The 13,210-nt window shown below is 33.8% G+C and overlaps 1 protein-coding gene across 1 annotated transcript in view; it reads left to right on the top strand.

Moving 5' to 3' along the window:
• The window catches only part of Polr2A (RNA polymerase II subunit RpII215), a 224,370-nt gene that overhangs the window by 122,491 nt on the left and 88,669 nt on the right, over positions 1 to 13,210 (top strand). The window contains exons 13-15 of the mRNA XM_090413957.1: positions 1,657 to 1,879; positions 2,412 to 2,622; positions 9,907 to 10,051. Of these exons, the coding sequence (XP_090270083.1) occupies positions 1,657 to 1,879; positions 2,412 to 2,622; positions 9,907 to 10,051 (579 nt within the window). The remainder of the gene's footprint in view (positions 1 to 1,656; positions 1,880 to 2,411; positions 2,623 to 9,906; positions 10,052 to 13,210) is intronic.

The raw sequence follows: 13,210 nt of genomic DNA, 5'->3' as shown, positions 1-13,210 counted from the left end.
AATAAATGAAAGAAAACACAAACTGAGTGCTGCAAGATGTGTATAATTATGAGCAATGTATAGTGAGAATTAAATAATATATTACTTTTTGTTAACATAACATTTAGTGTTTTTTTTAACATCAGTTATAACAATATTTATATTACATAGACTTATATTACCTTGGGTGAATAAACTTTTTTTCTGGCCAGTAGATTTAAGATATATTTCTACAGTTCTGGTTATATATAATGTGTTATTGTATTTTCAATGGCTACATTCAGGCAGTGTAATAAGAATGGAAAACATAGCCCTCAGTTTAACATTGATGCTTATCAAACATAAACAAAATGCTGATTATTGCAAAAATTAAAGATATTGCTGCAAAAAAGAGGTAGCTCCATTTTTGATCAAAAATTGAGTTATAGGTTGTATATAAAAAAATTGTTGAATAGATTGGTATAAGACTGAGGCAGCTCCAATAAGCCAGTGTAGAATTATAATGATTACCCATCCATCAGTGGTTCTAACAAGTACTTAAGCACCCACGACCTTCCAACTATTCTTGGACTTCACAACTGTAAGTCAAGGATAAGGGTGTTAGTCTTATGCCTCCCAGAGTGTCCTATGTTTGTAGATGCACGTGTTCATGGGGCCGGTTTGCCTGTTATGGGGGACAAAAAAACCTGAGTTTCCAGGTGAAAAAAAACTTACCTCCATATGAGACTGGCTAACTCACCTTTCATCAAAAGAGACCAGATGAAGGTGTCATGGATGGGAATTTAACCCAGGTCTTTCCAACCAAAGGGCTTCATCTATACTGACTGAGCTGTGGAGTCTTATAATGATTATAGTACTTGTAATGTTTCAAGTAACAGTCAAAAAGTATTTTTTTAGAATAGTTTTTAATTTCCAAAAGTTAATAAAATTGAAGCTACTTCCTTCATGCTATAGTTTTCAGTTGTTATTTTCCTATTGTATTTAAAGATCATGCTATAATTATGCAATCGAACCCTTGCTATGGATGCATAAAATCTCTTCATCTAGACATAAAACCAACTGATTTCAATACAAAATAAATTGACATATTTTGTAACACTGTTACTTTTTTGTGATTTTTTTATATGTCAAGTACCTCATTGAGCTGGTTCGGAAACACTTGTACACATTATCAAGAGAATATCCCCACTTGAAAGTGATGTCTCTTAAACATTGATGAATTTGAAAAATGAGTACTTAATGCACAAAGGATACATTATACAGTTTATCTGATGTAGAAGGAAGCACCCACCTGTTCTGAAACATGTACAATATAAAGCATGTATAAACATTTTAGCTATATCCTCCATAGTCTTTCATCTCTTTGTGGCATTAGCATTGACTACAGTAACAAATTGCTGATATGACATCTATAGTATAAGCTGTGAATTCTGTTCATAATGAAATTGTTTTAAATAAAAATGTTTACAAATCTGAAATTTAATATAAATGATCTGCTATGTACTAAATGAAAAATTAAATAGGACTAAAGCCTGCTCTCTATAGGGAAATAAAAGATGTTAGCAGATTTTAAATATATATATATATTTTAAGTGAACTGTTATTAGTCCTGTATGAAAATATAATAATTTGAAATCCGACTAGTAATGTTTTAATATTATGATTATACAATTCTAGGTTATTGCTTGTGTAGGTCAGCAGAATGTTGAGGGTAAGAGAATACCCTTTGGTTTTCGTAAACGCACATTGCCTCATTTTATTAAAGATGATTATGGTCCAGAAAGTAGAGGTTTTGTAGAAAACTCATATCTAGCAGGATTAACTCCTTCAGAATTCTTTTTTCATGCTATGGGTGGACGTGAAGGACTGATTGATACAGCTGTGAAGACAGCTGAAACAGGTAACTTGAATTTATACATTACTCTGATTCATTAACTAATTCATTGTTGTCCAGAACATAAAAGTTTGTTACAGCTACCATAATCTGTGTTTACATGTATTATATATAACATGTATGTATACATCTTAGTCAATTCTTGCTATAGCAAACTCGCTTACTATAATAAACTGTTGGAAAATTCCAGTGAACTCTCATAAGTACAATGGTATGCTTAAAAATTCTTTAGCTAGCTATTCACTTTGACAAACTGTTCCTGTGGTTGGTCTCTGTGAGTTGTAGTGAGAAATTGACTGTATAAGAATTGTTTCTGGATAACAATGAGATTTTCTGTGATCTGTAATAGAAAATGTATATTAAAGATGAATTTCTAAACTTGTGCAATTTATGAAATAATAATAAAAAAAAAGTCATACTAATCCTGTCATGAAACATTTTTCACCTTTTGAATACCTTGCAGAAATTAAATGAACTGAACTCCAGAATATTTTTGCAAAATCTAAAAATAAATCTTTTGTATTCCATTTGCTCCCAGGTTACATCCAGAGGCGTCTTATAAAAGCCATGGAAAGTGTAATGGCTACTTATGACGGTACTATTAGAAATAGTACAGGTCAAGTGATCCAATTACGATATGGAGAAGATGGTTTGGATGGTTCTGCTGTAGAATTTCAATCATTGCCTACTCTTAAACCTTCAAATAAGGCCTTTGAAAAGAGATTTAGATTTGATGCGGCTAACGAAAGGTATTTTTTATACTTAATACTATTTAAAAGTAAATTAGTTAAAATGGCTGGTAAATTGCTTAAAGTTTAGTTTTTGGATAATCTTAGCAGTAGCTTGCAACAATAACACTTTATACTGCATCATTACCTCTAGCGCATTCACATATTGGCAGAAACTATATCAAGTCATTCATTAATTCATCTAACCATGAGATATTGTTGGACAATCAAGCCTCTACCATACTCTTTTGATCACAAGAATGAAAGAAAGATGAAATAAAGTGTGATTTAAAGTTAAGTCTCTGGTACACTTATCCTGACTTAAATCACTAAAAAAATTATTTAGTTATTGGGAGCGGGGGGTAAAATCTCGAGGAATGTACTTTATAGCCTGGTGAATACCTTTTTTTATTTAAGCTTAAGAACATGTCTGCACAGATAATTGCACTGTAGCTGAAGACATTAACTATTAAATTTATTAGTGAAGAATTCTAGTACTCTACCATCTACAATATGCCAGAGTACTAGAAATCTATTGTTTGCAGTTATGATGAGCAAATTGCAGAATCTTATTAGATTCAGCACCATTCTGCTGTGACATTGTTATAGTCTAGTCTGACCACATAAGCGAGAACTGTCATTGGCAGACTGCCAAGAAGAGTCATTTCATGTTGAAGGGGAGAAAGAAATAAAACGATGTACAAATTGGTCACCAACATGCGAAATCACATGCTTTATACATAAAATTTTCCACCTGTTATACAAGCAAAATAGTTACCACTTTAAAAACTACAATGATCATAAAAGAGAAGTTAATTTTCCAACGTGTAATAATAAACACTCATCCGACAATATGGATTGTATCCATATTGTCGGATGAGTGAAAAAAACTGCTGAAAAAAAGAGACACAAGAGCAAATGAGATGGAGCCCATGTTCACAGGACTGAGAGTTGAAATCGACTAGATGGTACATAACAAAAGTGATTATGAATTGTGGAAATTTAATAGTGTTGCATGTTATTTTCACAGTTACTTATAATCTATTATTTTTTAGGAATATATTAAGCTTGATGAGGCAGGGTGGGGAGAAATATTAAATTCATCTTTATCCAAGTGATGTACGTACTGTAATTAGACTCCATTAAGTCATGGAGTGGAGAACTAGTTGATTAAATTTTTAAGAAACTAACAGTATTTGCGATTGACTCTCAGTATAGAAAACGCCATTATAACAAGGTCTTTCACCAACAAGCTAGTGATAAACTTCCAACAAAAGCCTTATGAGTGCGGTTCTCTGCTAAAGAAATTTAGTGTTTCTTTATTATAAAGTAAACTTGTAATCTATGAATTTGCTGTAGTGTGAGCGCTGACTGTAAACCATTGAATCAGAACATATGGATCAGAGTTGGGATAAGTATAAAACAGTTGATTGAAAACTGAAGGTGGCCGATAGGAATATTAGTCAGTTGAACAGATGGCATCATTGGTGCCCATATCAATGGAGATATTAAAAAGAAACTGTATTATTATTATTGTCACAATTTTTTCGAAAGCTTTTAAAAGTGGGAAAAAAATGATTTTTCAAAATGAGATTTCCTGATCACTATTATCTGAATATATCATCATCAAATTCCTGACATATATATATAAGATCCTGTACATCCTTAGTGGAGGGGGGGGTACAAGATCTTATAATAGTACTACATGAAGAGATACATTATTGCAAACTTCCTATAAATTAAAGATGCCAACAAATTATATTCTTTTCATCCTTTATTCAAGTGTCAGCAAACAAAGTTTGTACATGAAGTAATATCACGACTGGGTTACTTGTATATAGAGTTTTTTAAGTAACCCAGTCATGAAGTTACTTCATGGGCAGACTTTGCTTGCTGATACTTGAATAAAGGATGAAATGAAGAATATAATTTCTTGGCATCTTTAATTTATAGTATATCAAGTAGAAAAACTTTCTACAACCAGAAACTTCCTATCAACAATTTTCCTCCAGGTTAGTCTGTTATCTGTCAAGATTCCAATATTATCAGATATTATACAGGGTTAGCCTAAAAGAAATAGACAGTTTAAACGCTTTATAAATTGAAATTTATTTGTTACATCAAAATGCATTTAGTACTGTTTTATAGAAAAAGTCCTTAAGTTTACGACCTCCGCTTTTCGTTTGTCTTTGTGACGTCAGCATCACGTGAGTGCCCTTGACGTAAGTCGAGCAGTGGCTGCTAGCCAGGTGGAGAAGGCTTTCTGCGTGATTGAATTTGCAAAAACAGATTCTGTTACTGTCGTGCAGTGTCGTTTTTACAACACGGTATGGTAAACAACCACACACAAGGCAGTCAATCTATGATTGGAGCAAGAAATTTAAAGGAAACTAGTTGTCTGTGCAAGGGGAAAAGTCCTGGGAGACCACCTGTATCTGAGGAAACAGTGACTCATGTTCGTGAGACTTACACATGCAGCCCAAAGAAGTCGATAACACATGCAAGTTTAGAACTTCAAGTTCCACAAAAGACTGTGTGGAATATCTTGTGTAAACATTTATGAATGTTCCCTTATCGGTTGCAATTATTGCAGAACCTCAGTGAAAACAACAAAATCCTCCATCATTCATTCTGTATGCACATGCAGCAACGGAGTGAAGAAAGTGATGATTTCTTTGACCGGCTAATTTTCGGTGACGAATCAACTTTCCACATTAGTAGTACAGTGAACAAACACAATGTTTGTGTATGGGGAACTGAAAACCCGAGAGCTGTAGTGGAGCATGTGAGGGATTCACCCAAAGTGAATGTTTTTTGTGCCATATCCCATAAAAAGGCATATGGACCATTCTTTTTCCAGGAAAAAACAATGCTTAGAATAACTTACTTAGACATGTTACGTGAGTGGCTGATGCCTCAACTACAAGAAGACAATGACAATTTCATATTTGTCCAAGATGGCGCTCTGCTGTACTGGCACCTTGAAGTTAGAAATTACCTAGATGAAAATTGCCTTGCCGTTGGATTGGACGTTCAACCGCCCAGAACAATGCTCTTACATGTTGGCCACCAAGAAGTCTGGATTTAACACCCATGGATTACTTCTTATGGGGGTACATAAAGGACAGAGTTTTTGTTCCTCCCCTTCCTACAAGTGTGGACGATCTTAAACAACACATCACAGTAGCTGCTGCGACTGTTGACATGGACATGCTGAGAAGTGTTTGGGAAGAACTGGACTATCACATTGATATTTGTTGTGTTACAAAAGGGTCACACATAGAACGCTTGTAACTTACCCATGTAAACTTCAGGACGTACTCTTCAAACCATGTATTTCAGCCATGCTATTAAAACTCTTCTTTCTATAAAACTTTGAAAGTGTCTATTTCTTTTAGGCTAACCCTGTATTTCTGTCTTCTAAGACACTTTTTTACTGTATCAATCCATCTACATTTTGGTCTTCCCCTGGGTTTTTTTCTTACATCCTAGCAAAGAACACTTGTTTAGTTAATTTTTCCTCTTCCATTTAAGTGGCCATACTGCCTGAGATTAGCTCTGCTAACACATTCCTGATGTCAAGTCTCACCTAATATCCTTGTTTTTTTACACGATTGTTATTTTTGCCATCTTTCCAAAATATATCATCTTATTAAAAGGCTATCGCTTGTTTTACTCTGCTTCATATCAGTAACAACAGTTAGGTCAGCATTTTATTTTTGTAATTCTTCTGTTAGTTTCATCTCTTTTCCTTTGGTGCTTCTTATATTGATTATGTGTATCTTTAATTGTGTAGAATTTGTTGTCTTTTCACTGTTCACCCTATTTCCCCCTGATGAAAACTGCTGGGGCCTTGTTTAATCAGGTGGCTCTTTAGCTAATTATCATTTATTTTGTACTGTCATATTTTTTATGCAGTTTAAGCCAATACATAATATTAAATTGCATAATTTGGTTCCCTGAGTCCAAAATTGTTCTCTTCTTGTTTGTTTAATATCCATGTAGATACCTGGTAATAGGTCATCACAATGTGAGGATTGGACATTGTGTCAGAAGCTAGTCAGGTCTTCGCATTGCTTAAAGGCTACATGGAGATCTCTTTTCAGTTACCTACTTTTGACCCTTAAGTAACTCCATATATTAGTATATATTATTATACATGCAGAAAATTAGAAACCTATTGCTCCTTTTAGTTGTAGCTGTGATTGGGCCATTGGTGATTATGATAACTGTTGGTCCACTTCTGAATAATCCTCAATGTAATCTTGAGTGGAGATTATTCACTCATCACACTAATCTGTTGAGATGGATATTTTTACAGATATGAAAGACTGATTGCTGATTTCTTTGATATAACATGTTATAATATGTTAACTGTTATTTTTAAATTGTGATGTATAATTTCCTTTGATCCTTCATTAGGAACACAGAATAAGTGAGTTTATTATTTTCTTCTTTGAAAAACTGGAATAAGATCCTTTTGAAGTCAGTGTATGTCTACCTTATCTTCAAACTTTATGCTTAATGATTGGGTATAGGATGCAAAAAATGTTTATAAGGGCTTTCAGCTGATGTTTAGTTTGCGTTTCTTCATACAGAGACTGAATAATTTTTTCCATCCTGGAAACTGGTTTTTTATACCACAGAACAACTTTGGGCTGGCTCGAAGTATGTATGCAATTTACATGCAGAATCCACTGACCTTCACTCAGCTATAATTCCAAACAATGACTATCATGTAGTGCTTAATTTACTTTCATAAATGCCAAAGAGAAATGAAAATGAAATAATCATTTATGTTTATATTACACACACACACACACACACACACACACACACACACACACACACACACACACACACACACACACACACACACACACAGGTATCCCTTAATGCGGGATTTGATTAACACAGTGAAATTAATTCAGACAATCTCTTTATATACGCACCAAGAGTTTTAATTAACGCGCCTTTAAATTTACCATGCAAAAACATGCAAGCCTCGAGGAGTGTTTCCTAGCCGAGAGAAAGAAAGGCATGAGCATGATGATGTCATTCCTCCCATTAAGCATTAAGAGTGAGTGTATTACAAGATGGTAAATTAAATATGGAAATAAACAATGGAATCAACAAAGCTGGTATGGTAGGAAGTCAACTGAATAAATTTATATGGAATAAGAGAGAAATTAGCTGTATACAAGACAGTATTCAAGCCAATTTTAACTTATGGATCTGAGAGCTGGGTCAGAAGTAAAACACTTAACCAAAGACTAGAAACCACAGATATGAAAGTCCTGAGAACGATTAGGGGCATATTAGGAAATAACTTGACATTGTCAGCATCCAGGAATGCGTTAGCAGAGCTAATCTTAGGTGTTATGGTCACTTAAACAGAATGGGAAGGAAAGATTAGCAAAACAAGTGTTCTCTGCCAGGTTGGTAGGAAAAAGACCAAGAGGAAGACCGAGATATAGGCAGATTGATATAGTAAAAAGTGCCTTAGAAGATAGAAATATAAAATTTTACAATGTTGGAGTCTTGATAGGTAACAGACTGATTTGGAGGAAAATTGTAGATAGGAAGTTAGTAATGATGTAATTTTTCATATAGTAATATCATATCCTGTACACCCCTTGAGGGTAATATCAGGAATTTGATGATGATGATGTATTACAAGCTCCAATTGTTTTGCCGTATTTACAAATTACGTTCTTCGTAAATTTTTTCATTCAAAAAAGAATTTCATTCAAATTCTCTTAATGATCTGTGTGAGAATGTGAAAGTTTTATTTTTCCCACCAAATACGACATCATTGCTACAACCCATGGACATGGGCATCATTGCAACTTTCAAAGCTTGTTTTCTTAAAAAGACATTCTCAAAGGCAGTAGAAACAACAACTGGAGAAAATGCAATTATGCGCCAAGAATTTTGGAAAAATTTAACATTAAACACACAATTGAAAACATTCATGACTCATGGGAGCAAGTGTCTTCTTGCTCTCATGCAGCTAGAAGACACTTGCTCATGGGAGCAAGTGTCTTCTAGTTGCATGAGAGCTGTTTAGAAAAAACCTTTTGCCAGAATGTGCTGAGTGCATTCTAGCAAAATCCTGTGAACAACATGGTTGAAGAAATCATTGCAATTGGTGAAGACCTTGGTTTTTATGCTATTGATGCAGAAGATGTTAAAGAATTATTGGATTCAAATTCAAAAGATTTCAGTGACAACTATCTTCTTGAAATTGAACAGTAATGTGCATATGAAGACAACGAACAAATGGAATATGAATATGAAGTTCCAAAGGAGATAACAATCATACTGGATGGAATATTTTGCAATTTAGAATCACTTAAGCAGCAAGTAATGGATATGAATCCAGATGTTATTGAGGAATGCTTGTTTGCCGAGGTCTAGAGAGTCATTTTCCTTGTTATCATAGAATTTATACTGATAAGAAAAAATCTAAAACTATTCAAGCAACTTTTGATAACTTTTTTTGATAAAAAACTTGCAGTAACTAACGTAGGTACAAGCATTTATTAAGCATTTACTTAGATTCATTTTTTACCTTTCCTAAAGGAGTACCATATAAAACGAATTATTAATACAGTAATTGATCATGGACGAATTGTAATTTTTACCACTGATTATTATATTTGATTAATGTGATTTTGATATATGTGGTAACATAGAGGGATTAATTAATCGTGTTAATCAAGGGATACCTGTGTGTAGTAATGTTTGTGTATACCTGAATTTTTAGGCTAAAAATAGTAATCTTTCTTTAATAGTGAAAATAATTAATTTTTTTTCAAATTGAACTTCATATGGTACGTTTCTTCTTCTCAAGAATGCAAGGATGGCTAGTAATTTTGTTTCTTGTTCATTACTAATTCATGTAGTCTGTATGGGTTTGAATCTCTATTATATGACACTTGGTAAACAGCAATGTCCAAGTTTGTGGCTTTCTATTTAAAATAGTTTCCTTGATTTTTTTTTAACATTTCTTCTTTGTCAGGATCTCTTAATATTCATTTAAGGAATCTATTGACATTGGTTTGTTTGGAGGGGTGGGTAGGGGGGAAGAATTCCATTTCAGCTAACTTGGTCTTGCTTGGGGGAAAAAAGTCAACTTATTTTCTCAGGTAAGTAATGAAAGCACTCAGCCAAGCTAGAGCATAATTTTGAGGATAACTAATATGAATTAATATATTTGAGGATAATTAGTATAATTTATAAATATATTTTTTTGAATTCTTTTTTATTTAAAACTTTAAATTTCCCTTTGGTCATCTACAGACATTTAAGACGAATATTTACAGAAGATGTAGTTAGAGATCTTTTAGGAAGTGCTACAGCTTTAAGTGAGCTTGAAAAGGAATGGGAAAGACTGAAAAAAGATAGAGAAGTTTTACGCACAGTTTTTCCAACTGGTGATAGCAAGGTTTGTATTTCTGAGCTTATTTTAAGCTGACAGTCCATTAGATTTTTCATAGTATATTAAATGTTTATTATACAATTATATCAAATTGTGGCAGTACTGAACAACTGAATGGTATTAATTTTAATAAGATGGAAAATGCTAGTTTTAACAATATACTTAAATTACTTATTATATTTATTAAACATAAATGTACTTACATGTAGTAAATATGCAACATTTGAGTGTATTTATATATATATCTACTTAATGTAATATTGTGTTATCCTTGTTCTGTATGATGACTCTACTATTGGTATCTTAGAAAGCCTTGATAGTAATGCCAGTGTTGGATTTATTATGCTTAATTTTTAAAGAAATATTCCGAAATGGCTGTCACCATGCAAACATTTGACAAAGCATGCAACAATCAAACTTTTACATGTTATTCAATGATGGCAGTATGTCAGACTAGCACTAAATAGCTGAAGTTTTATTTTGTATTCTTTTACAGTTAATTTGAGTAAATTATTATAAATGTTAAGTAATGAGGATACGAGTGACTGTGGCACACACACACACACACACACACACACACACACACACACACACACACACACACACACACACACACACACACACACACACACACACACACAGCTGCATGAAAATGATATGGAATTTGTTACCAATGATTATTCAAGTTGCAGTGACAATTTTAAAGACATGCCCAAATTGAAATGGCTGGAGGATGCAAATTCATGCCTCTTGTGTTTGACAATGCTAGGCCTCGACTGAAGCTGCCATTAGTGCATAGTTTTAATGACATCAACACAAGAGTTGGTTTTTCAAAAAATATGACTACTTTAGAGTGTCGGCAAAAAATTTATTACTGTGATGTTATTTATTAAAATTAATAAGAACATGGAGCAATCATTAATGACTAATGATATGGTTAATGACCTGGGTTAAATTTCTGCAATCACAGTATGGAGAGTCAGTCTATTTCCATTTGTAGAGCATCTGTTTGCATCTCCTATGTCCTGTCCTGATCTGGTTAAGTATAGAGCATAGATGTCTGTAGATCAAAACCCTTTAGTCTAGTAGTTGGATCAGGAATAGTGACATGTTAGTTAGAGATGTGTTTCTGCCAGTGTAGTTTTCAGTCTGATGTGATATCAAAGACCGTGCAGCAATTCTCCAGGCTTGTTTTATTAATTTTATTTCATGAGTTGCCTTAAAGCCCTTTTCCTCTGTAATGGAAAAAGAGCAATATTGCTAAGAGTTGGAAGCCAGTAAGTTGAGGTGGATCTTATTGTTTCAGAGATAAAATCTCATGACTTGGTTGAGATGGACATCAATCAATGAGGTGTGAGCACTGTTAAAGCCACACTAGGGCACAGTATTCCTGTGTGAGAATAGACTACTAACAGAACTGTCTGTAATGTACTACATCTGCATCTCATGAAGAACCTGCTAGCTTTTGCATGATGTTATTGCAAGTTTTTAATTTGCCAATTAATCTTTGAAAGTCATGGATCTGTCAAGAGACACTCCAAGATACTTTGGGTGTTCTATTGTATTTTACCATGCTATTTCCAAAGTAGACTTTAGGAACATGGTTTGATTGGCCTTTTATTTAAATGGAAAGTAGTCATTTCAGTTCTGCAGATTGGGTTGTAAGCATCATTGTTTAAAATAGCTGTCAAGTTTTGATAAGTTCTTTGTTACTGTTTTTCTGTGCAACTTAAAGATGCTTTGAGTTGCAATTGCAGTGTCATCTGTGAGTAAATTTCTGTGCGACAAAAAGTCATAGGTGGAGACTGAAAAGCAATGGAACTATCACAGATCCTTGTGGAAGACCATTTCTTAGATTATGGAATTTACTTTTTGGAGTCATTCATTAGAATATATCTGAATTCATTTCTCTGACAACATGTTATTTACAAGATTAGCCATTTTGAGAAGGGATAACCTATCATCATCAATTTCGTGCCATGTACTCTCAAGGGGTGTACAGGATATGGTAGTACTACATGAAAAAAACACATTCCAATCTACAATTTTCCTCCAAATTAGTCTGTTACTTGTCAAGACTCCAACATTATCAGATCTTATATTTCTATCGTCTAAGGCACTTTGTACCATATCAATCCACCTATATCTTGGTCTTCCTCTGGGTCGTTTTCCTGCCAACCTGGCAGAGAACACTTGATTTGCTAATCTTTCCTCACCCATTCTGTTTAAGTGACCATACCACCTGAGATTAGCTCTGCTAACGCATTGCTGGATGCTGACAATGTCAAGTTCTTTCCTAATATCCTCGTTTTTAATATGATATTCCCATTGATGCCATCTGTTCACGCCTATAATCTTTCTCAGGACTCTCATATCTGCGGTCTCTAGTCTTTGGTCAAGTGTTTTACTTCTGACCCAGCTCTCAGATCCATAAGTTAAAACTGGTTTGAACACTGTCTTGAATACAGCTAATTTAGTGTTCTGACTAATTTCTCTCTTATTCCATATAAATTTATTCAATTGACTTCCCACCATACCAGCTTTGCTGATTCTGTTGTCTATTTCCATATTCAATTTACCATCTTCACTAAAAATCGTGCCTAAGTAGCTGAAATGTTTCACTTGTTCCACAGGTTCTCCATTCACAACACAGTTGACATTTTCAATGATTCTGCCTATTTTCATTGTCTGTCTTTTTATTGCTGACCTTCATACCATATCTATTACAACAGTTATTCAATTCAGACAGAGAATCTTGCAGACTTGTAGCGGATTTATTTAGAAGTATAACATCATCCGCATAAAGCAAAGAGCTGACATTAACATCTCCAATTTTGATATCAGGTTTAATACCACTTTCCTTCATAATGTGATCCATATAGATAATGAATAACAGAGGGGATAATGTACATCCTTGTCTTACACCAGATTTAACATTAAACCATCTTCCTGTACTTCCTTCAATTCTAACTGCTGAATTACAACTCAAATAAAGACTAAGTATTGTTTAATATAATGCCCCACTGACACCATATAACTGTAGCGTATTGAATAGTTTCTCTCTTGGCACCTTGTCATATGCCTTTTCCAAATCGACAAAACTTAAATACAGATCTTTGTTATATTCCCATGCTTTTTCGACTATTTGTCATAAAGTGAAGATCT

Source organism: Typopeltis vanoorti, chromosome 24, assembly GCF_054136105.1.
Source record: "Typopeltis vanoorti isolate ZY-2024b chromosome 24, IOZ_Tvanoo_1.0, whole genome shotgun sequence".
Taxonomy (NCBI): domain Eukaryota; kingdom Metazoa; phylum Arthropoda; class Arachnida; order Uropygi; family Thelyphonidae; genus Typopeltis; species Typopeltis vanoorti.
Note: the sequence above shows the minus strand (reverse complement) of the source record. Positions and strands in the feature narration are given on the sequence as shown.